This window comes from Hyalella azteca, unplaced genomic scaffold (genome assembly GCF_000764305.2).
Source record: "Hyalella azteca isolate HAZT.00-mixed unplaced genomic scaffold, Hazt_2.0.2 contig5580, whole genome shotgun sequence".
NCBI classification, from domain to species: domain Eukaryota; kingdom Metazoa; phylum Arthropoda; class Malacostraca; order Amphipoda; family Hyalellidae; genus Hyalella; species Hyalella azteca.
Genome location: NW_025935765.1, coordinates 689,016 through 714,220, shown reverse-complemented (window position 1 = coordinate 714,220; position 25,205 = coordinate 689,016). Strand labels below are relative to the sequence as shown.

Below are 25,205 nucleotides of genomic sequence, written 5' to 3'. Positions count from 1 at the left end.
TTTCAAATAATCTTTGATTAATCACTAAATGAATAAATTTTCTATCAATAGTGTCTTAGATTTTTTCAATCGATTTTAAAGTTTAATTTCGTATTGACTTTTCGTAGCGTATTGCCGACGCGTGAGTTATGTAACAGGGAAGCGGTCATGCAGAGTTAATATTTCCTCAATATAATGAAATTTATTGAAGATTTAACAAAAATTTTCATTCGAACGAACAGTAGCTATGCGAGAAGAAAACATTCACTATTAGAATTAAAACAAATTCCAGCGCAATATTAGGTTCTTAGATGCTGTTATTCACTTCGCCTGATTATCGCTAACCACTTCAACAAGAGACGCGCGCTTTAGTATCTTCAAGTGTAGTGGTCGCAGTTAATCGAGATTCCTGCTTTGATGTCGTCAATTGGTCATGTATATGTCATTAATATTAATATAAAATGTATCATTGAGGACCTGAGTGTACTCTTTCGTAATTGTTATCTCAATCACATGATCGATTATTTATTGATGCACTCAAATGTGTTATTATATACTTATTATAAAGGTTTCCCCAAAGTTTCGTGAAAATGAGATGATTCGACACTTTTATCACGTTTATTGATGGTGAGTTTCTGCGCATAAAAGAACGACAATTTTGTAATGCGAGATAAACGAATAACGTGGTATTCAACAATATGGTTCAAGAATAATAACATACAAAAGAAATAGATCAAACTAAATTAGCTCACCGAATCATCGGAGGAACTGGGGTAAATTTCAAATGGGTAATAATCTAAACGAAACAAAAGCGAATTCATAGGTTGCGTAGTGTCGTAAGTCTATAATCGTTCTGTCTAGTGAATGACATTGGCTCCTGACGACACCTCCTATTACAGCATTATGGGATGGAATCAGATGTGTACGAGAAGCCTCAACACTTATTATGCACTTTAATACCTAAAGTCTAAGGAGTGAGCGGATGCGGCTCTGTTACTCTTTTTTGCCCAGCCAAACTGAGTCAGGATGACTCACATGAAGGCAAAACGTGCATTGTTATTTAGACAGAGAACCTCTCAATTTTCTGGGTGCCGATTAAGAATCCGGGCACGAAATCGGGATCTTTATGGACGTACCATGAAGTTATGGTCACAGGTTATGGCCACAGGTTATGGTCACATCAGGTTATAGTTACAGGTTATGGTCACATGGTTATTGGTGACCAGATTATGGTCACATCAGGTTATGGTCAGCGGTTAGGGTCACAAGTTATGGTTACATGGTTATATGTGACCAGGTTATGGTCACATCAGGTTATGGTCACATGGTTATAGGTAATCAGGTTATGGTCACATCAGGTTATGGTCAGAGGTTATGGTCACAGGTTATGGTCACATCAGGTTACGGTCACAGTTTATGTATTGAATTTTGGTACAATTGGAAATTAAAGAACAAAGAAAGGTTGAAACTTTTATTGTTGTAGTTCCGAAAAGAGAATTGGTTCGCAGAACGAAGCCTGGAGGAAACGAGAAGCACGAAGCGCGATGAGGAACTCGTGCACTGTAGTAGAATACGTTCGCACATAAGTACAAGTTCGAACGTTAGGAGTCTAGAACACAATATTTAATTTCAGTTGAATGAGTCACTGTTTCAGGTGAATATGTCTCTCTCTCCAATTCTCACCACATATTGCCGGTGGCAACAGAACGTAATAAGCAAGGAGTAGTCCAATTAAAAAAAAAACAGAACAGAGAGTCGAAGACCAAGTAGATGCGGTTGGGTGGATTCTTATCTGAATAAGACAGAAAACCAACTTAGGCCTAAAATTAATAGATTCAAGGTTTTAACGGAGTGAATTTCAGTATGATTCAAGTAAAATCTGAATATTGATAACACAGTTTCAGATAATCAAAATAATAAACCTATTTGTTTCCGTTGAGGAATCCTAGATAAGAGTTCTCATGTAGAGAACTATAGGAAAGAAAATAGTGAAAACAGTAATAGGAGTGGTCGCTCGAATTTAAGGAGTTATGCGCATGCAAGCATGCAAGTTAATTCACAGCGCTAAGGCATGTGACATAATCGGTTAACACCGAAGCTCCCTACGGGTTCCAAGCACTGGCGTAAAGCCAGTTAAGCAAGATCTTAAGCGAGCAAACATAGAAGTTATAACATGCATTTAAATGGTACAAAATAAAATGAAAACACACTCGCACAAACTCAAATTAAGTAACAGAAAAGCAATAGTTGACATACGTATTTATACTGTTTGGGCAGGAGTCTTCTCTCGGGTAAGGTTAAAGTAATAATAACAAGATCGAGCTAACGAGCGTCGACTTTGCCTCCTAAAACGTGACAAACGATAAGCGCATAAAAATAATGACTTAATTAAATATAAATTTTAACATATGGTCGCAGGTTATAGGTGACCAGGTTATGGTCACATGGTTATAGGTGACCAGGTTATGGTCACATGGTTATAGGTGACCAGGTTATGGTCACATGGTTATAGGTGACCAGGTTCTGGTCCATGGTTATAGGTGACCAGGTTATGGTCATATGGTTATAGGTGACCCAGTTATGAACACATCATGCGTTATCTTGTAAAGAAAATAGCAGGCAATTCTCTGGAATATAACCGAAGTTTATTAGGGATGAGGATTTTTGCATTAATACTGAAGTTGAGTATGATATCAGTCGTGGTATTAATAGTGCTGCTTGTATTTATTAATACTGGTGCTTGTGATTACGCCAGTAATACTGCTAATTATATTAATAGTGCGATCTTGAAGGACATTTATTTACTAGCAATGTTCCCATTATATGCCACATTTGCCGGTTGCGAATCCAGATACCTTGATTGTAGCTTGAATTGCAACTAATATCACCAATAATGCATGTGATGTTAGCACTAATTTTCTCAAATTTATTACAAATGTTCCTAGTGCTTTTGCAATTGAAAAAAATTATTGTAGAAGTAAAATTTGTGAATAAATAAATGAAATATATATCTTCATTACCGTGGACTTTAGTAGAAAGGTAGGAGAATTTGAGGATAATTTTTATGGACAGCTATAATAAATAGATGAAATATATTGAAAAATTTATATTCTGACTGACTTTAAATCTTGCTTAATGAATAACATTTCACAAGCAGATGTTACAACGCTGATCTTTTATATCTTTTGGGGTAGAGTATGAATTAGGACTATTTCCTCTAAAATAATGCGTCTAAAATTGATTCACAAGGGATCCGGCCTTTGGAACCCGATCTTTCCATAACTGACGATTGATTGATATAGCTGCTGTACTTATTGCCTGGGCCTATACTTTCAAAAAAGTTAAGGGATCGTAAGTTCGTCAGTCAATCATTGACGGCCTTTCAAGCAAAATCCACCAATCATTGACAAGAAAATTGAATGTAAGCACTTACGTTCACTTAGCGAGTCAAGATCACCTTGCAACTGTACTTTTTGCGACGTATTCTTCACTGTATTATAAATTTTGTGTCGTCAGCATACATCAAGCAAACGCTATAGTAACAGCTTCTGGCAGATCGTTTATAAACGCAACGAATAGAATAGGCCCGAGAACGCTTCCTTGTGGCACGCCGTTGCGCACTGAAGCCCAGTCTGATGCGGGCCCATTAATGCCGACACGTTGTCGCCTCCCTACTAGAAAATCTCTGATCCATTTGAGTACATTACCCCCAATTCCCAAAGACTTCAATTTACGCAACAGCCGCTCATGTGGGACACTGTCAAATGCCTTGGCCAAATCGCGGTACACTGCATCTACTGGTTCCCGTTCGTCCAGCAGGCGGGTCCATTCGTTCAGAGTAGACAAGAGGTTAGTGGTGCAGGATCTCCCGGCAATAAAGCCATGTCGACAGTCTGATAGGAGATTATTAGCAGTCAAATGATCTATCAATCGATCCCTCACAACAGATTCCATTACCTTGCAAACGACACTTATTTTGTCAAACTGACAGGGCGATAGTTGCCCGAGCAGCTTAATTTGTCACCTTTTTTGAACAATGGTGTCACTTGAGCTTCTTTCCAGTCAGCCGGCAACATTCCATCGTTCAAAGTCTTTCGAAAAATGACGTCAGAGGGCCGGCTAGGACAATTGCTAACTCTTTGAGTAATCTGGGGTGGAAGCTGTCCTGTCCGCATGACTTATTTGGATTTACAGCGATAAGGCGTTTGAGAACCTCTTCTTCTTGTATTTCAAAACTTGTTAATTTAGAGCCGACTGGGCGCTCCTCAATAGCTGGAATACTGTTTAAGTCCTCTTCAGTGAATACGCCACTGAAATAATGATTAAGTACGTTAGCCTTGCCCTCATCAGAGGATATCTTTCGTTGATCTACTTCAAATCAGAAATACCGTCCTTCATCTTGCACTTCGAGCTAGCCTAAAAAAAGGTTTTCTGGTTCTTTTTTTGCATTTTTAGCAATACTTTTTTCGAGGGTTTTTACTGCGGTGTGACAGTTTTCTTCAGCTTGATTTCGAGCTCTTGCGTATAGGTTATAGTCAGCATCGCTACCAGTCGGTAAATAACGCTCGTATGCTTCCTTCTTTGTTTTCAGCTTAGCTAAAACTGACCTGTTCATCCACCGAGTTTTTTTGGCTCCACCAAGCTTAATTTTAGGTACATACGCATCAACTACAAACATAACCGTGTCTTTGAGAAATGACCATGACTCCGCCGCATTCATGTCCATAATACCGTTCGAAATATTCACTGCATTCACTGCTTCACGGAATTTATCATAGTCGCCTTTCGCAAAATTCAAACGCTCTCGCTTCCGAGGCGTCTTTTCTGTACAGCACTTGAGTCTGAAAATCAATGATTGGTGATGGCTTTTGCCCAATGGAGCCTCGTGACGAAGCTCATCTAACATTGATTCATCACTAGTAAACACCAGGTCTAGAATATTGGGAGTCTGTTTACTTCTATAATGGGTTGGTTTGGTAACGTGCTATACTAAGAAGGAGTCTCTTACTGACTCCATGAACAAGGATGCTGGGTGATTCTCTCCCCTTCCATCCATCCAGAGAAGATCCATCTATCCAGTCTAGTTCCGGATGATTAAAATCACCAACGATCAGCGTGTGTGACCTACGGAAAGTCATGCTCGGTAAAAGACTGTTTAGTACTTTATCGTTATCAGAAGAACTGTTTGGTGATCTATAAACGACGCCTATGAGGAGGCTATCTTTGCCTTTGAGAGAAAGTTCGCACCACACTGATTCTCTAATTGATGAATTCTAATTCTAATTCTCTGATTCTCTTATTGATGTTCTGCAGATAACTTGACTTGCTGGGCCCCATAAGAGGTTCTAACCTACAAAGCTAAACCTCTACTGCACTGCTCTTCATTCAAGTTATGAAAACAATCAAAACCTGGCAACTGAAATTCAACAGGTACAATTTTCCCCCGTGATTTTTAGGGAGTGTTTCTGTAATACAAATAATGTCTATGCACTCGTTTTCAATCACTTATTGAAAACGAGTGTTGAAAACGAGTGTAATTCACTTATTTTTTCGAAACGGAATCCGAGTTCGTGTAAAACCATTTTAAAGTTTTTTGTGCACTTTCACTTTGATGCATGCGTTCACTTCTTACATTATTTACAGGACTGGATCTATGGACATGACTTCTTACTTGTCTTCCAGCTCCGCTGACTGGCTGTGTGCGGCCGGTGTTGTCTTGAAATCGTGAAAGTGGTTGACCTGAGTCTCCATGCTTTCCCGCCTGAGTCTCTCCTGCAATTTTTTGCGAAAAATTTCTCTCTCTAAAGATGTAGCATCCTTCTTGGTAGCGTCTTTCGTTCGCAGCCTCTTGCATGCCGTTATAATCACAACGACGTTAAGTGCCTTGGAACAGCAATCAGTAATAAATTCATCATCCGAAGCATTGCTTTCGGGAACGTTAAACCAAACAAGGTTAAGCCTTCTTCTCTCTATCCAGCGGTTCACGAGTGCTCTCGCTAGCGAGATTAGAGATGACCTCCTTGCGGCCTTTACCTTCTGTGTTATAGCTATTTCCTGTTTTGTGCAGATGAGCTTTCATTTCCAACAGCTTGTTTCTTAACGAGTGCAATTCGCTACGCAACAAGCTCAATTTTTTCTTGTGGTTCTCCTCCATTTCGGCTCTCTTTCTCAACTCTTGCTTGTTGGTTTCTTCCATTTCGGCCTTAAAGACAGAAAATATAGAAGAGCACTTCTCTTCCACCATCTTTTCGCTTTTTACAGCGCTAAGTGCAGGTTGTTGGCAGTCCTGGCAGCAACAGTGTACAGACTTGTTTTTGCGAATAACCGAGCAGCCTGTCTTGCTAATCTTTGCACAATTGTTGCAGATGATATCGCCGCAACGATCACAGGCCACTGTAGCGTCTTTGACGTTAAGCGATACCAGCTTGCAAAATTTACAAATTTCCCCACGCTCATTTTGCGATTTGATCTTCGCATTCGGTTTAACAGGAGTGTAGGCCTTTTCAATTAATCTTTTTCCTCTCTGACCAGCCATCATGAAATGCAAGAGCTAAAAAGACACAAGTTAAAAATGAATCAAGTTGAGTAAAAATTATAAAGTTTCCAAAGTGCTGTAAAAACTCGGTTACAGATTTGAGAATAAGCGGCTTTTAGAAAGTGGCGATGTCAGCGGTTGTAAATGTGTTCAGGGTACAGGAGGTGAGCTTGGACATAAAACAAGGGCTGAATTGTTCTACGCTGGTGAGGCCGTGCACGTTGCCCTCGCTTGCTTGGCGACCCTCGCTGACTCTACATCGCGTTATTTCAGATGAAAATACTTTTAGAATAGAATAGAATAGAAGTGTCGGCGTTGAAGACATAGGCCCATGGCCTGTTGCCTTTTACTTTTACTATAGGTTTGTTCTTTCTATTTGCACTCTCTTTCACTGAATCTTCAGTCATTCACTGGCTCATAAAAAATGCAAAATTAGTTCTAAAAACGGCACAGTAAAAGTTAAAAGTTGAAAATCTGGGACCACAAAACACGAGCGTCCGCTCTCGAACACGGCTGAAACTTGACTTCTATATTGACTTGATATATAATCTTCTTTATCTTCATTTATAAACAATACGTCAGTCTCTGTTACTTCACCGAATATTGGAAATCTGATGTTAATAGAAAACTGCATAATATTGTTTGATAAGCGCGTCAACACTCAAATGTCCACAGTTTCAGAACAACGTGAAAAAACCAACACTATTTGACGATCATGATATAGTAAGGATGACTTCTCAGTAATAAGTTCTTCAAAAATATGTGGGAAAAGGTCCATTGTGTTTGGACCAAGCCACTATTTCGACTTTTTTTCATTGCACACTTTGAAATAGGAATAATTAATACGTTTTTTCTATTCTAATGGGCTCTAAACAGCTAACGAAATGTTCCGTTCTAGAATAATTGAAAAATAACCTAGTACAAATTCATATTGATTGAAAAGTTGATATTATATAAAATCAATAACATGTATCAATGAGCATCACAAGAGAAAACGAAATTTTCTCATCCTCAATATTTGATTAAACAAAATGTTATTTTCCCATAATTTATATCATAGCATTTCTTGAGCTTATGATGAGATATTTTTCTGAAAAGGGAATAAAATAATTAAATTACTAACATAGTGTCGCTAATTCCTGGAAGGCTTTAAATAGTTCCCTCCAGTCTGAAATTTATAATGATGGATAAATTGAGTGAAATTCTCTTCGTATGTATATCTGCTGTACGTTTACGGCCTTTGTACCTTAAATCAGTAAATGTTCGACGCGTTTCCCACAAGGTCGGCTTGTAAGCGCTGTGCAAGTGCAACCATATTGGAAGGTTAATTGGACGGTTGGACCATCGCCAAACCTACATTATTTCCAGAAGTAACGCCGTTTTAAGGTAATATGAAAATCGATAAATAATATGTATAGTTCTATATTGCGTGCTCGTGGTGATTTTTTTTATCATTATTCATGAGACGTGTTAGCGAGTTAGCCTACTCACTCAGACAACTATTCATGAGCAACTACCGAGTCTGCCTAGGATTCACATTAAGCCTATTGTACGTTGATAACTATAAAGTTTGTGTCACTTGGTGACATCAATCACATCATCTTACATTACAGCCTCAGTTTCCTTCTTTGCATCAGACTGGGAGTTTGGGCATCACCTAATTTGCCCGTGTGACTGTGTGAGCTGAGCATATAATGACAATGTTATTAATAATATATAGGTATCTTTAATAATATTAAAAATATTTATCCATTCCATATCATGTACAACATTAATAACATTGATAGGATTAGAATGTCCAGGCAAGTCCAGCATCATGCGTTTATTTTCATGCCCTGTCCTGATTGCCTCAGATTTAATGTTTCAATCTGTTCCTTGAAAACTGAAATTATTGTGGCATTCATCATTCGTGTAGAGTTGCTGGTCCAAATCCAATCACTCTCAAAATAAAATCAAGCATGTGTTAAACTGTTGAATGTTGATTGGCCATTGCTTCCTGGTGTCTGTTTTAATTTTTGTCACACACTGGCCACTGCAATTTTTAAATGCATTAGGTCTGTTTTCTGTAGCCTATTGATCATCTGTCATCTGCTATAATGCTATTATGTTATGTATATGTATGAATATGCTCTAGATTCCAACTCAAAGAAATATCTATGTCTAGATATCTATTCCTTGAGTGTCCAACTCAACAACTTCATTGCTTTAGATCTGTAGTTGACTTTAATCCTATTAGTCATGATGATATGTAAAGATCAAATTAATTTTTTCATGCATTATTAGCTTGTTAATATAAACCTTCAAGCTCTAAATTTGCAGATGTCTGCTTTCTCATGTCTCAAGAATCAAGATGTCTTTAGTAAGTAGGTATAGTCTGTACTCTGTATAGACTTCATCCTTGCTCATCTAAAACATGAACCAGATAAAATGCTTTAATAATTGATTCATTTCTTCTTAGAAATGAACAGTAAAGAATATTTTCTTCTTCCCACAAATCCATTTATCAGTTAATCTAATTGATGTACCGTAAAATGGGTTAACTTTGACCACTATTTTTCAAAATGATGCCATTTTTTTACTAGATAAGTTGAACTTAAATTGAAAAATCCAAAATACAGGTCTATACTCTGGCTTTACTCACCATAAATTGCTGGCTCCTGCCTCTCATAGTTTTGATGTAATTTCAAAAAAAGTGATGGTCTTTGTTACCCCAGCTCTTGGGATTTCTTTGACCGGGTGGTAAAATCAATTTTATTTTTTGGTATTGTAACTAGAAGAGTTCTACTACAATGCATCAAAACCTGGAGTTATTTTACCAAAAAATGAAAAAATTGGAGGGGGTACTCCGACAGGCTTCAAATAATAGCTCTTTTTCGTGGGTCACATTATTAATTTTTTAACCTATTAGATATGCAAACTTTTTAAATCTTTCTATTGTGTTATGTAGTCTCAGTATTAGGCCTTTGATGGCCGTTGACAAAATTTTTCTATGTCAAATCGTTTTTGAGTTTTGGGGGGTTTTTGTTAAAAAAACGAAAAGTGGTCAAAGTTATCCCGCCGGTCAAAGTAACCCCATTTTACAGTATCTAAATTTGGTATAACTAGATAGCTATTGTTGTTCTGGGCACAAACTCTAATTTATGTCTTATTTGTATGAAAACATGTCTCCATAATATTTTTTTTTTCTTTAAAATGCCGTGTGAGTGTTGTAGTTATTTGTAGGCCAAGAAACTATTTAATAATTAAAGTATGTGAATTTTTTCCATCTGTGGACATTGTAAATTTGGTTTTTGTTATTTTCATTCATTGCAGAAATTTACTATTTTGTAGTTTGCAGCTCTGTCAGTCTGTGCTCACTCGCCAGCCTACAGGGGGTGTTCTCATATTTGTACTATCTTTCATTATGTGTATAATGTGATGCAAATTATTTTATTTGAAGAAAAAGTTCTTTATTGTCATTTCATTGTGTCTTTACTGTGCAAAAATTATTGAAATAATTTTGCACTCATCAGCAGAGTGCCTGATGGACTACATAATGTGTCGTGGGATAATTTGTTGGGAATGATGAGATTATCAATTTAGTTCACTGATTAAGTGAGTGAGCTTATTTTGGATGTGCAAATTTGTTGCTTAGGTATATTTTCTGAAGTCTTGATGCAATTATTGCATTTTTAGTTTCATTTTATAATATAGTACCAGTAAGGGAAATAATTTAATTAAAGACAGATTACTGCTTGAATATATTTTGCCAAAGAGCCCAAATAATTTTGAAGAGATTGTATCAATTTGCGATCTATTTATTGAGTCCTTTGGTAAAATATTGCTTGACTAATGGATGAAATATTGAACAAAACTCACAATCCTTTTGTTATTCAGTAATGAACTCTCATCTCCCCTGGAAATTAATTAAGATTTCATTTTTAATTGGCTAAATTTTGGACCATTTATAACTTTTCAGAGAGCTCTGTAGAAATGGAAGGTAATACTGACGCAGTTCAGGAAGCTGAGGGAGGAGAGGTTGCTGATGACTTTCAAGTTGCTGGTGAGTTGGTTGCTCTGGTTCCTTAGGTCATAGAGGCCGTCATTCACCTGCCACCAAGAGCTGCTTGTCTACAGGGGTTTAGTATCCTTCACACTGCCTATGAGGCAGTCTAAACTATCCTCACTCCTCCAGCCCTGGACTGCATCTGAGCATCAAATCCATGCAGTAAAACTGTAATGTTTGGGTATGGGTGGTGACTGGTTAGGTTGCTACTGGCTTTGGTTGTGGAGAAAGTTTTAGACTTGTAAATCGTTAGAGAATGGTTTATGCTCTTAGAACATATAAATGAAAATATTTACCACCTAGAAGAAGCCTCAACTTAGCTTTGAAGCCTCAAACATGTTGTTGAAACTAATTTCCATGTTATGATTTTAACTATTTGTCTGTTATGGAGCTATAATTTGATAAATTCAGCTACAAGAAGCATAAATGATTCTCGTAGAGATGCATAAACATGTATGAAGATGTGCATAATGACATCTTATTTATGCAACATTGCTGATTGTTCAAGGCAGAATTGAATGAAATAAAATTCTGCTATCCTTTTTTCAATTTAAATAAATGAATGTTCAGAGTTTTACTGCATCACAGTGACCAATATCAAAGCATTGGCAATAAGTCTTTTTGGTATAAGCATTGTTGATAATCTAAGAATTATCATATTAGTTCATTGAAGGGTTAGATCATGACCAATTCATGTAGGAACTGTTTAGCAGCCTTTTATTTTTCAAAAATTTTAAGAATGTGGTTTTTCACTCATTTTTTTGCTAAATAAATCATTCAAAATTTACATAAATTCATTGTGCATTGATTTAGCCTCTTGGAACAGTTATAAAAAAATCAAAATCATTATATTCTCAACCTTTGATTTGCCTGAATGATATTAATTTTTTGATATATGCTCAGTCGAGATATACTTAAATCCTATATTTTGACTAAGATTCATAACTTAGCCATGAAACATGTTTTTTGGAAGAAAAGTTTGAACAAATTTGCTTACCAATAATGATTTGCTGCAGCTGTCTCTAGGTAAAGTTATTGAAATCAAATTTAAATTAAATTAATTAAATTAAAACTTAACATTTAAACTTGTATCTTTAACAACTTTCATTTCAAATCTCTTTATAAGTGCGTTCAAAATAATATGAAAGCTATTAAGATTAACATCTGTGGTTAGGATGATTGTAAGGTCAAATTTTGTTTTAATATTGGTGTAATTTGAAAGTTGACCCACAATTGACACAAGTTTATCATCTCATTGTTGAACAGCTTAAGATGAGCTCAAGTTCCTTCAATTAATTCAAGTAAAAGATAAATTTGCAAGCACAATAACTTCCTTCAGCTGTCTGAAAGACATTTCTAGATTGAAGTTTTTTAATTCCCTTATATTACCTACTCCACTCATCCATTTTCAAGAACTTGATGCAGAATAATGTAATTTCAAGGCTACTGTTTACTGGTCTGGTTTGAAATATTTATACTTCAATTATGAATATTACTGCAAAATGTCAGTCATTACAATATTGTTATCCTTGCATACTAAAATAAATTTTTTTAATAGTTTAGAAAAGCTCACAATTTAACTGCGCTATTTTTCATCATTTCCATAATATACAGTTGAATGAATATGGGATTTCTTTTGAAATTTCAAGATTTAAAAGAGAAATAACACTGAATTGAAATTGATTATGGAATTGTGTGCATATGTACATCTAGAGTGCTTGGTGCTCTAGAAATCTGATATTTAGTTTGAATGACTTCATATCAAGTCCTACAGCTGCCCAGATTTCCTATGCTTCCACATTCTTTGATATTTAGCTTCATTTCACTTGATATCAAACAAATATTACTTGTTTGCCAGTCATGGTAAGTATAAATATTGTTTTTGACACTTATTCCACCTACTGTTATGAAAATATATTTAAGTGTAGTTTATTTTTAGTCCTGATAGCCCAATTAACTATCATGGGTAAGTAATTTTTTTACATCTAAGATTTTGAAATTGATTTAATTTTTGCTTAGGATATGTTTAATTGAGGGTTATTATTCCTAAATTTGTTTTTATAAAATATTTATTCTGTGTTGAAATGACGTATTGTTTTAAGATCTTTTATATGGGCATTTATTTCAAACTACTTGGGATTATTTCAGACATGCAATAGCTTTTTGGGAGTCCCATGGGATTCCTGCTTTTGAATTGTGAGCTAAAATTTAGGATCAACTGTTCAGAACATGAACAAACTGATTTTTTCCTAGTAAATAAATGGCAACTATAGTTGTCAAAAAGCATCTATTATTCTAGTGAATTCAAAATGCAGTGTTAATGCATTATTTTGTTGAACCTAAAGTTCTAAACTAGATGCAGAGTTCACTTAATTAAATAAATTATCATATTGCAATTCCTAAGGGTAAAATTCTATGTTTCACTATAATTTTTGATGCTTCTTTAATTGAATAATAGTATTTATAAAGCATCTATGTCTCTGAATCATTGAGTGAACTACATTGAACTTCTGAATTGTGTTTCATTATTTATTTCTATTTTGCTCTCATGGCAAGATCCTTGAAGACTTTGGTTGCATTGAACCTGGAGTATTGCAGAAATGAAACCATAACTCCATAAAAGATGAATTAATGTAAATATTGGTTCTGCTTACATATTCTGGTTGCTCAAAAGTATTTTCCAACTTTCAGCATAACAGAAGTGACTTTGTGAGGAGAACCTCCCTTAAAAAAATACAACTTTTTTTTATTGGATATGATTATTGATAGAAAGTATTAGTGAGCAACTATAATATTGCATAACAAATTTGAATGCAGTTATAGGAAGCTATTTCAAACCACACTTTAGTAATCTATGCATGCATATTTTTTCAGAATTTTATTTGAATTGGATTCTACCAATTTTTGTTTTACAGAAGATGAATTCATTGGAGGAGAAGAGGAAGAAGAAAGTGCTATTGATGAGACCTGGGCTCTTCATGCTGAGAAGAAACTTGGTAAGCTCAAAGCATACATATTTGAAAGATGACAAAGATCATCCCAAAATGTTGTTCAACATTTGCCTCTCAACCAAGTTCACTTGACATAATCAGTGCATTCATCTCATGATAGTTCCTTGACAATATCAAATCAGCTAGCTTTGGTGAATTTTTGAGTATATTGGTATTGTATATTTACTTAGATATATGGCTCCAGTTTCAACTTATTGGCTAAAAATGAATTTGAATACCTTTCCACTCTGCTATGTTCCACTACATCTCAAATCCATTCAAATTTGAGGGCTGATCTTGCATTGTTGGTTTGGTATTCAGCAAAACTTGCATAGATGGCCTTGTTAAATAATACACTGAAAAAACTTTATTTTATTGCTTTGGGTTGTACCTATCTAAATATTTTATTTCCTGAAATTTTTACTTGAAACCACTATGAATTTAATATTTTAAAATCTAGTGTTTAATTGGTGCATTATTAAAATGATATTTTTTATTTACTAGGAAATTAATAATCATCATTTTAGCTAGCATATTATACAAATGGCATGAGGTATTTTAATATTGTTGTAAATTATGGAAATAAAAGTGCAAGTTGTCTCTTTCTAGTAGAAGTCTAATTAGGACGATTGAAATTTAGTACGGTATCTAAAATGTTAGCGATCGTCATTTTATTTCATTGATCATCTGTATAAAGGCTAAAAATATCTTTGAATGTCTAGGGCTCTTTAAACAATGCACTAAGAAAAGCTTCAGCCTATTACTACCTAAGAGAAATATGAAAAGGCACACCTGCAGAATAAAACTTTATTTCAGTAGCTGACCAGTTCCTATCAATGGTTATCCATATATGCAAGTTTTGCTGAATATTATACTTCAATTAAGAAGAAACTTTGAATTTAGCAATTATTAACTAAAGTTCTAGTTGTGAGAGGTTGAAGGTCATGTGATCAGTTTTACACAGAACATCACAGATATCATAGATGTTATACCTTCAAAAAAAATTGGGTAGTGAAGCAGTATACAAATTTAGTACCGTACCTATTTCATGTAACTCTTAATCTATTGTTTGCATTTTTATATACGTAGGTGCTTCTTGCTGCAGTAATATATAGAATGAGGCAATAGAACAAAGCTTGTTAATGAGGATAAATTTCTTAGGTATTGTAAACATCTTCACCATTCTTCTCCACCATTCATATTTGATTGATGGCTTTATTTAAAAAATCCATGTTGTTTTGCAGCTGAACAATTTGGTGGTGACTTCTTGAAAGCAGTTTGGAACACTGATCAGAACAGGGAATCTTACTTCTGTGAGGTATGTTCTGATATTTGGCTCCCCTCTTGGAGCTAATGAAAATGTTTTATTGAACTTAGATCAGTTAGTTAAATTGATCCTGAAGTACACTTGTATGTTGGCTTCTCTATTAATCAGTGATGGGAACAAGTGCAAAGCTGGAGTCTCTAGTCTTTCTACATAATATTATTAGATTTATTTGCTTGCATAATGAATAACGCCGTTGCTAAAGCAAGAATTATGTGCAAGCATAGTTAACCTACAGCATGTCTTAAAACGATCTTGATCAGCTTGGTTTGTTATGAAGAATCTTGTGTGCAAATAATTCTGTGTTACTCTTGTAATTCCTTATATATTTGTGTCAAATGACTTAATTGTATAGCCGTGCCATCAATAATTTTTTAAGGTGTGTGAAGCTGAACTCAACACCAAGAAGATCATCGAAACGCATTGCAATGGAGCACGCCACAGACGGGTGAGGCCATTTAACTAATGCGTAGTATAACATTGATGACGCTAAATGTGATAGTTATCTTATTGATGCAAGTTTTCAACCACCAAAGTCAAGTGTGAACAATACTTTACAGATAATTTCTGACTGCAAAAATTGTTGATCCATTTGGTGTTACAGTTTTGAAAGTTTAAACCAATTCTAGCATTGAATTATGCTATATGTTCTCTTCTAGAAACTGGAAGAATTGAAGGAGCTGAAGGCTAAGGGCATAACCACACCTCCAAGTGAGTATGGCACAGGGGCTCCTTTAGTTGTCTATTAGTCTGCATCAAATGATCAAGATACTATTCAATTTAAGTTTTCATACTTGCATGTATGTACGCTAATCTTTTTCTTATGTCTGTACATATTTACTAGTTTTCATCATACATGGAAGTATTTTTATACCAATATTCAAGAGCATGCTTTAAACGCAGGTGTAGACACAGGAGGTCCTCTAGTAAAGTTGTCTACAATCTTGACTGCCAGCTACTTTCACAGTTTTGAACGAGAGTTTCATTACTAGTTTTTTTTATAATTGAAAAAAATTGAAGCAACATCTACCCTTTCATTTATTTTTTACAATAAAAAAATTCAACTCATTATGACATTGTGATCATTACAAGGGCTTTCCCTTTCTGTAAAAATGTATAGGTTTTAAAATCAATTGATTACACATGTAATTCTATCTCAATAAATGCTAGGTACTTTAACAGAAGCAAATGCTTTTATATACTTGTAGTAACTAATTAATACTCAAAATGCTGACAAATTTAATTCTGATATAATAGCCTCTTGAATTGTTAGCATGAAAAGTTATGATTCATGCAAACTCGGTTGTAGATCAGCTGGCTGTAGCATTCAAATATATGTATTGCATTGAATGGCTGTAGCATTCAAATATATTAAAACAATGGAAGGAAAGAACAAGGTGTCATCTCATTCCAAACTCGAGAGATAATTCAGTGGTTCAAAAATATGTTAGTCATTGAAAGTAATTGCTTGTTTTCTTATTCCAGAGAAATTGATATGGGGCTTTGGCAAGAGGAAGGGGCTGGCCTTGTTCATGGAGAGGCCGAAGAAAACTGTAGTGGGCCGCATCGTTCAAAAGAATTTTGTCAAGAAGAAAGGATTTCAGGAAAACTTCTTTGAACCAGGAATGGAGCCTTTTGGATTCCCTGGTCCTCATATGGGTCCAAGGCCCGGAATGGGCCCTTTTATGAGCCCAAGAATGAGATTCAATGGACCTGGAGGTCCCAGAGGAATGCGGCCTTTCCGTGGAGCTCGACCTCCAATGTTTGGACCCCGTGGATTTATGGGTCGTTTCAGAGGGCCTGGACCCTGGATGGGAGGTCCCCGAGGTCCTGGACCAAACATGCGGATGAATGGTCCTGGGCCAAATCAGTTTGGTGGTCCCAATTTTGGTAATCCAAATCAAATTCCGCTGGGTTCCGGCCCTGAGGAAATGGAGCCGAGTTGTTCAGGTGTAAATGAGATGGGCGCTAATGCTGCTGAGGAGAAAGCAGAGGCCACTAGTGGGCAAATGGATTCTTGTGGTCCCATTGACCCAGCTGCTGAGAAGCCAAGCACTCATGGCTTAGCAAACAAGTTGGGCCCCAGTGGCCCAGAAAATGAGGATGACTCCAACGGTCAAGGAAATGAAAAGTTTGGCCCTGATGGCCCAGAAAATCAGTTTGGGCCCAAGGGCTCAGGAAATGCATTTGGCCCCAATTGCCCAGGAAACAAGTTTGGCCCCAATAGTCCAGGAAACAAGTTTGGCCCCAATGGCCCAGGGAACAAGTTTGGTCCCAATGGCCCAGGGAACAAGTTTGGCCCCAATGGCCCAGGAAACAAGTTTGGCCCCAATGGCCCAGGGAAAAAGTTTGGTCCCAATGGCCCAGGAAACAAGTTTGGCCCCAATGGCCCAGTGAAAAAATTTGGACCCAACGGCCCAATGAACAAGTTTTGGCCAAAAGGTCCAGGAAAAAATAAATTTGGATCCAATGAGAATGAAAATAATCAGCTTGACCCCAATGAACATGGAAACAAATTTGGCACGCACGGTCCTAACAATCAGTTTGGTCCCAATGGTCCAGGAAACAATCAGTTTGGCCCCAATGGTCCAGGAAACAATCAGTTTGGTCCCAATGGTCCAGGAAACAATCAGTTTGGCCCCAATGGTCCAGGAAACAATCAGTTTGGCCCCAACGGTCCAGGAAACAATCAATTTGGTCCCAATGGTCCAGGAAACAATCAGTTTGGTTCCAATGGTCAAGGAAACAATCAGTTTGGCCCCAACGGTCAAGGAAACAATCAGTTTGGCCCCAACGGTCCGGGAAGCAATCAGTTTGGCCCCAACGGTCCTGGGAACAATCAGTTTGGCCCCAACAATCAAGGAAACAATCAGTTTGGCCCCAACGGTCCAGGAAACAATCAGTTTGGTCCCAATGGTCCGGGGAACAATCAGTTTGGCCCCAACGGTCCGGGAAACAATCAGTTTGGTCCCAACGGTCCAGGAAACAATCAGTTTGGCCCCAGTGGTCCAGGAAACAATCAGTTTGACCCCAACGGTCCTGGGAACAATCAGTTTGGCCCCAACGGTCCAGGGAGCAATCAGTTTGGCCCCAACGGTCCAGGGAGCAATCAGTTTGGCCCCAACGGTCCAGGGAGCAATAAGTTTGGCCCCAACGCACCTGGGGGCAATCAGTCTGGCCCCAATGGTCCAGGAAACAATCAGTTTGATCCCAGCGGTCCAGGTAACAATCAGCTTGGCCCAAATGTTTCAGGGAACAATCAGTTCGGGCCCAAGGGTGACGCAATCAATCAGTTTGGTCCCAATGTTTCAGGGAATAATCCTTATGGTCCAAGCGGTCCTGGGAATAATCAGTTTGGCCCCAATGGTCCAGGAAATAATCAGTTTGGTCAAATCGGTCCAGGTCCTAACCAAATGTTTGGTTCCAACCAAACGGGCCTTAATACCTCGGTACCTGAATCGATACGCAAGGCTCCTGATCACAGCTCTTCCGTTGAAGGACCAACATTCAGCCCTCCTGTTAAGAGGCCTAAACTCGACAACGTCCAGTCAAATGTAACCACAAGACCTGCCGTGCAGACACGCGACGACGACAGTCAGGCCAATGCTAACCTCGGACTTCAAGAGTGAGTGATTCTTCAACTTGAATGGCAGTAACCCTGTATTGCTTTTTTCGAAAGTTGAGAGATGTCAATTCTTAACGCATGCTTGTTTGTAAAATATTGCTTGATGGTTCTTAGCTGGAATTTTGATATTCTCACTCCTTGATTGAAATTTAAAAGATGCTTGTTCACAAATCGTGCTATCTAATCTACTACCTACTTTGTTAGCATAATATCCTAAATCAACCATGAAAATTTACTTCGAAACCATGTTGCTTAATGGTAACTGAAGAGTATTTTCTGTTGGAGGGTAAATTGTCCAACTGGGATAGAAATTTTCACTAGTTTTCATCCCGTCTAGAAAATACGAATTCGTATTATTCGTGAAAAACAATTTCATTCTCAATTTATAAGTACTCTTGAACAGATGCTGAGAATTTTGCCAAATAATCTGTTGAATTTGCGCCATAAATCACTCCTCCACATGGAATGGAGGTAACATAACATGAGGTTCGCTTAGTATTGTGTAGAAAGACTAACGAGTGCTGTTTTAGACATGCTCTATACTCTTGGTGTGCAACCAGCCATAAAGATAACAATCGGCTAAGAATTCTATTATCAATTATGGAGTAACTAAATCTGAAGTCAATGGGCAGAAAAATACATCTTCACTTTCTGTAATCCAAATATAAAATGAATCCCTTCAAAACTGTTCATTTAAAAGCTAAGTTCTCACCAGAAAGTGACCATAATCAACTGATGGTTGTTCCTAATGCTCTTAAATTGTTTGCTTTTAGATTTATACGTACAATGTTTCACTACTGTCACCAATTAATGAATCCCTTCATTGTAATTGAGATACTTTCGGGGTTTATAGTTTGATTTGATTTTCAGATTATCCGATGAGCCAATAAAATTTGCCATTCCCATCATGGTGGACGGCGAGAGCTTGGCTGCGGGCGGCAGCACTGGCATCTTGCTGAAGAAGCTTGTGAGTTGCTTAGTGCAATGAAGCTGAATTCACTTGTTGCAGTGACACTGAATGCGCTTGTTGCAGTGACGCTGAATGCGCTTGTTGCAGTGACGCTGAATGCACTTGTTGCAGTGACACTGAATGCACTTGTTGCAGTGACGCTGAAAGCACTTGTTGCAGTGACGCTGAATGCCCTTGTTGCAGTGATGCTGAAAGCACTTGTTGCAGTGACACTAAATGCGCTTGTTGCAGTGATGCTGAAAGCACTTGTTGCAGTGACACTGAATGCTGCTGAATGCGCTTGTTGCAGTGACGCTGAATGCGCTTGTTGCAGTGATGCTGAATGCGCTTGTTGCAGTGTGTTGAATGCGCTTGTTGCAGTGACACTGAATGCAGTTACTGCAGTGATGATCAGTGTGCCTGTTGCTGCTTACCTGATCTGGAAATTACAGGGTCAAAAATTTAGAAAGCAGTCTCTGTTATTAGCGCCGACTTTTTCCTTTATTTGTCTGCGCATTTCACCTTTACGATGATTATTTTGAGGTTATATTATTAGTGAATTACAGGTTTTTCCCTTCAACTATACAAGCTACTTGATGGAAAGAAACTCATGTTATCGGTCGGTGGGACACTGAAGTATTTGCTGTGCTCACTATTCTTTGATGTAGTGATTAGGTGACTAAAACTATGCTGCAATAACATTGATGAGAATCGAACAAATTTATTTATTTTTCACTCAAGGAAACTTTCACTTTGCACCAACGTTTGACCGATTTCATCATTAATCATGTGTGGGCCTTTACACCAGTGCTAAAATTTACTAAAATGATATAAACAATATTAAATCCTCTTAAATAAACAATATTAAATTGTTTTGCGAATTTCATTTATTGTGTGGTCATTCTCAGGCTGGATGTGTGATCAAGAGTGAGAAGGATGCAGAGCTTGCGTTGACGGTGTCAAACTCCCTCGTGTCATCACTCAGGGAATATTACATCAGGAAAGAGGAGCTCAAAACGGCTGAGGTAAGACTCGGTGTTGTAGGCAATCAGTAACTCGAGTTTTTAATCATTGAATATTGCATCAGAAAGAGTCAAGGAGCTCAAAAAATCTGATGTACAAGTTCATGCTTGATGCTCATCATTGAAAGAAATCTTAATCTGGCAGTTTATAAATCGATTATGTAATGTCTAGCTTACAAGAGCAATCAGAAGTTCGTTTCGGAGTTACCATGAAATAAAACTTCATCACTCACTCAGGTGTATGTTGAAGACTTTCGGTTTATTAGTAGAAGTTGAGCATCTCTCTCCCTCTTATTGGTAGCACTTTAAATAAAGACGCTTAATGTAATTGTTCATAGCATAGTCCTTCAGTTGTTAGTAGTGCGGACAATAAGAGCATTTTTCTTAGATGGTTATTTTTTACTGTTGATATCAGAATTACCTTGAATTAATTACAATTTGAACGCTCTGAACCACGTCAATTCGTTTTTCAAAGTCTGCAGTTGACAGCGAGAATAACGTCATTTCGCAACTTACGTATTCCAGAGCTTAGGCAAGACATTCTGTTGGTATGGTAGCCCTTGTACCGAATTTTACAAACCTCAATGCCTTCCAAGGCTTGTTGTTATTATTTTTGAATGTTTTTGACTCAGCAATATCTTGCATTCATAATTATTCAACATTGGAAGCTGAGTGAATTTATGAATTCCTAAACTAATGATTTTTTGTGCACGGAAAATCGTGAAAACTTGAAACCGTTTGCTCGACACGGTTTGTTCACGCTATGAGAGAGCAGTAGCCGATAGATCAAGCAGAAGAAAGTCACATGAGGTTACCTTAGTATTGATATAATACTAAAATTTGAAATGTATTCGTTTGGCAACATTATAAAAATCTTGTGATGTAATGAATGATAAATGCGTTCAGTAATTTTTAATGAAAAAATCACCATTTTTTTCTCAGTTGCTGATGAATGCCGAGTTGAAACTGAACACTTTGAAAGCCATGAAGGTCGGCCTAAAGCTGCTAGACGAAGAACTATCGAAGTCGACGGCCGCGGCCGAATCCAGCAGAGCTGCCAGCCAAATGACAGCTGCCAGCCAAGTGACAGCTGCCAGCCAAGTGACAGCTGCCTGCCAAGTGACAGCTGCCAGCCAAGTAGCAGCTCCCAGCAACACGACAACAGCTCATCCGGCAGCCTTCCCAGTGCCGCCCTTGAACCCAACTTCACAGACTTCAACATTTGCCACCAGCCCAAAGATCACGACGACCAGCGGCCAGGCGTACAACCTCCCTCCGCAGACTTCCCCGGCACCTGATTTCACCAAGCCGCCTCCTTCAGCACAAAGTTCCTCCACTGCTTCAACTTCTACTGCTGCCAACACAAATAACTACTCTAGTTACACTAACTTTATGGCACCCACCATGTACGACGCAAGCAGTCTCCAGCCCCCAGGCTTTGCTCCTCCCAGTTACGGCTACAGCGCGCCAGTTCCTTATCCCGGGGCGTACCCTCAGGCAGTGCCGTTTGATCCTTCTACTCAACCCCCTCCCGCCAACCCCTTCAGCGTTGCGCCTCCTGGAAGTAACAATTAACTATCCCTGTATGGAGACCAGGAGTTTAACACTTAGTGATGTACATTCATTTATTACAAACTCTTGGCTTTGTATGAATTCTTCTTAGAATCTGATAGTTTCTCCAGATGAACTATCACTCGATTGTGTTTGAAGGTAATTTTTGCGAGTCTTAATTAAATGAAGAACATTCGACCTTGTAGATGTTCAGCCACTGGTCTGTTACATGCAGATGAATATGAAGTTTAAATAATATTGACGTTAGCCGCGTTGTGACATCTCTTTAATATACGTAACATTGATATGATGAACAGTGCAAGGGCCTATCAAAAAACAAACTCGGGTGCGTAGTCAATCTGCTGTTTAGAGGAGGCGTTGCATGACGTTGGCGTCATTGCGTCGTCGATTAACGCCTATGGTCACTGCTCTCATTTTTTTATAAGATGACATTCACAATACAGCTACCAATCGCCATTTCCTTAACAAATCTCTTCTTAATCTTGCAGCACTCGAATCTTGTATTTCCCACGGTGCACCTGTAAACAATACCGATATTTACCTGTACAATTTACTGCGTCAGCAATTGATCACTATTTCTGGAATTTTTTGTTCTTCCTTTAAATGTGTAATGGTGTGTCTAAACGTTAACCCCTGTGAGTTTGAGTGTCACGATTTCGGACACTTTGATTATATTAATGAACAATGACTCATCATAAAACACTTGCTATTAAAGGTCGATATAATGCTGCTGCCCTCTTACGTGACGAGATGCAAAAATCATTTTATGATTGGGTTAATGCCTCGCCAGTTTATCTTAGACTTACAACTTCAATGTTTTAAACAATTACAGACTTCACTACGGCATCGATTTAATTTAATATGAATTTCACTAATGTTCCAGCTTCAATTCTGATTAAGTAATTGTGGATTTTGATAGAAGCTGTTTAGTGTAATAGTTAAAGGAGATATTAAGACGACAATTCAAGTAATTGTAGGTTGCTTGAATAAATTCATTAAAACGGTATGACTAATGTCACTGCATATTTGCTTCTTATTTCCAACTTTTTTGCGCATTTTCTCATTTATGGAATAAAAGGCGCTATTGTGTCGTCATGTCCGTCCGTCTGTCCGTGACTTCACGCACGAGAAAATGCGCTGTCACTTACTTCAGTGAGTACTGATCTAATTTTTTCATAGCTTTCCTGGACAGTTCGCTTGCAATTCCCCAATTACATCTTAGGTTTTTAATGAAATCTTGAGTATTTGCGTGCAAGGCTAAAAGTACAGTGGGAACCATGAAATTGATGAATTGCGTCATCAAATGCTTTACTGATTTCAGATACAAAAATCTTGTGCCAGGAACGACAATGAAGAAAAAATAGTTAAAGTTCGTGGGTCGAGCAGAGATCACATCTAGAAGTGCGTCTTGTCATCAGAGGTGACGCAGTTCCCGAATTGCTTTCTTGGCACAGAGAACTGTTGGTCGGCTAGCTATCTTGCGCGTGGCAAAGCGAGTCGTCCGATCACTCGCAAGCCCCGCGAGTAACAGCCATACCGAAGAGCCCACGAATTGGGGCGAGGTGAATTCGCAGCGCCGCGTTACATGGCGTACCGAAGTATCGTGGATACGCGCGTCACTGAAAAGTTCCTGAAGACATATTATTCATGATGTATTGAAATTTGCAATTAAATAAATGAGGTGTTAATAATTTCGCATGGGAGAATTTCAAGTGCCCATGACAGCGCCGTGGATTTATCGAATAATTTAATCGTTAAACCTTGCACATTTCAACGACCAAAATGTGGAAAATTATTTTTTTTATCTCTTGCTAAACTGAAGCATGCGTCAGTAAATGTTAAAGATTGTATATATCAGACGCTTCCCAAACTTTTTCTATCGCACTAGCAGTGAACCGGTAGTTTACTGCTAGCCAGGGGTCTTCTTTAGGGCGAGCTTCAGTGGGCTGGACATCTGAGACCTTCCGCCCCTTGTGGGTGATGAATAATTGAGACGTTCCACCTCTATGGTGATGTTCATCTTGACTTTCGGTGCGAGATAGCTAAATAGCTGAAGCGCTAGTAAACATTTGGCCACTAAACTAACTAGCCAGGTTGACCATGCTTGGCAAGTCAACTTACAGTATCGGGTTAACTCGACGGCGATCGGCTACTTTTCTCACCGTACCTCTTTCCCATAATTGCTTAAAATGCCGGCAGCTTGCAAGCATTTAAGTCAAATATTTGTATACAATTTTTTGTCAAAATGCTAAAAAAAATCTGTTCTCTGGCTGTTGCTTTCCTCATTATATGTAGTTTAGGTAGGTGTCATTTCGAATCTTGTGTTGCTCAGCCTGTTGCCTCTCTGTATGAAGCTCGTGTTTCTCTTTATGTAAATTGCAGCCGCTTCACTACATTTTCTCTTGTCAGATATCTAGGTAGAAAAAATCAGGCAAAATATAGGCAAGTCAATTTTTTGCACGTGTACCATACGTTTAAAATTGACAGTTCCGCTCAATGGTCTGTTCCACTATTAAGGAACTACCGTAGTACCGTGGGACTTAGGAACCGAGTGCGAGTGATAAGCGCAGGAGTGCGAAACTCGGACGGCTGAAGCTTGATAAATTAAGATCAATGATTCCACGTTCGACGGTTTGACAAACTGGAGGATGCAGGCTCGCACCGACGGTGTACGGTCGTGTGAGCTTCAACTTTATGAGAATTCGTATCTTGCCCTTCAGCATTTGCCAGTTGCCACTTGCATTTGACTTGTAGAAGTTGTTGAATAAATTACTTACGAGATATATAATGGGACGGAAAACCGGCAAGCGTTGGAAAAAAGGACGTTGTTTTTTTAATACAAGTTATACCTACTAGGCTACTACACTGGTCTTCATTCTTCAAAGTTCAAACCACTCAGCCGCCATCTAAATGAAAAACTATTGAAAAAATGGTGGAATAATATGAGGCCTAATGACCTAATCTAGACTCATTCTAGAGGGTTGATTCTGAAATCTTGCCAGTTCGGAAGATTTCAGATGGGAGGTTTTGTTTAGATTTCTTGCCAATTAGATGGGAGGTAATTTATCTACAGGAATCTACTAGCTATCTAGTGGTTCTGGTTCCAACTTCCAATTATGCCTTATGGCAGAAGCCAGAAAAGCTCCAGTTCACAGTTGCAAGTT

At 37.9% G+C, this 25,205-nt stretch overlaps 1 protein-coding gene across 5 annotated transcripts; it reads left to right on the top strand.

Annotated features, from left to right (window-relative positions):
- The first annotated feature begins 7,781 nt into the window (after nucleotides 1-7,781).
- LOC108665699 (collagen alpha-1(I) chain) lies at nucleotides 7,782-23,064 on the top strand. 5 transcript variants are annotated; one of them, XM_047880555.1, is made up of 11 exons: nucleotides 7,782-7,894; nucleotides 10,466-10,556; nucleotides 13,475-13,555; nucleotides 14,794-14,867; nucleotides 15,253-15,321; nucleotides 15,533-15,584; nucleotides 16,359-17,247; nucleotides 17,413-18,498; nucleotides 19,369-19,465; nucleotides 20,356-20,472; nucleotides 21,412-23,064. In XM_047880555.1, the coding sequence occupies exons 2-11, from the start codon at nucleotides 10,487-10,489 to the stop codon at nucleotides 22,042-22,044; spliced, it is 3,168 nt and encodes a 1,055-aa protein (XP_047736511.1). In that variant the 5' UTR covers nucleotides 7,782-7,894; nucleotides 10,466-10,486; the 3' UTR covers nucleotides 22,045-23,064. The 5 variants fall into 5 exon arrangements, with proteins under 5 accessions (XP_047736511.1, XP_018007978.1, XP_018007979.1 ...); XM_018152489.2 differs by having other exon boundaries at nucleotides 16,359-17,420; nucleotides 17,481-18,498; XM_018152490.2 differs by having other exon boundaries at nucleotides 16,359-18,069; nucleotides 18,229-18,498.
- Nucleotides 23,065-25,205: the final 2,141 nt, after the last annotated feature.

Coding starts and splice junctions, on each gene's coding strand:
- LOC108665699 (XM_018152487.2), top strand. CDS start 10,487: ATGGAAGGTAATACTGACGCAGTTCAGGAAGCTGAGGGAGGAGAGGTT. Junction 15,585..16,358: donor GGGCATAACCACACCTCCAA/GTGAGTATGGCA, acceptor TTCTTATTCCAG/AGAAATTGATATGGGGCTTT. Junction 18,499..19,368: donor GCTAACCTCGGACTTCAAGA/GTGAGTGATTCT, acceptor TTTGATTTTCAG/ATTATCCGATGAGCCAATAA.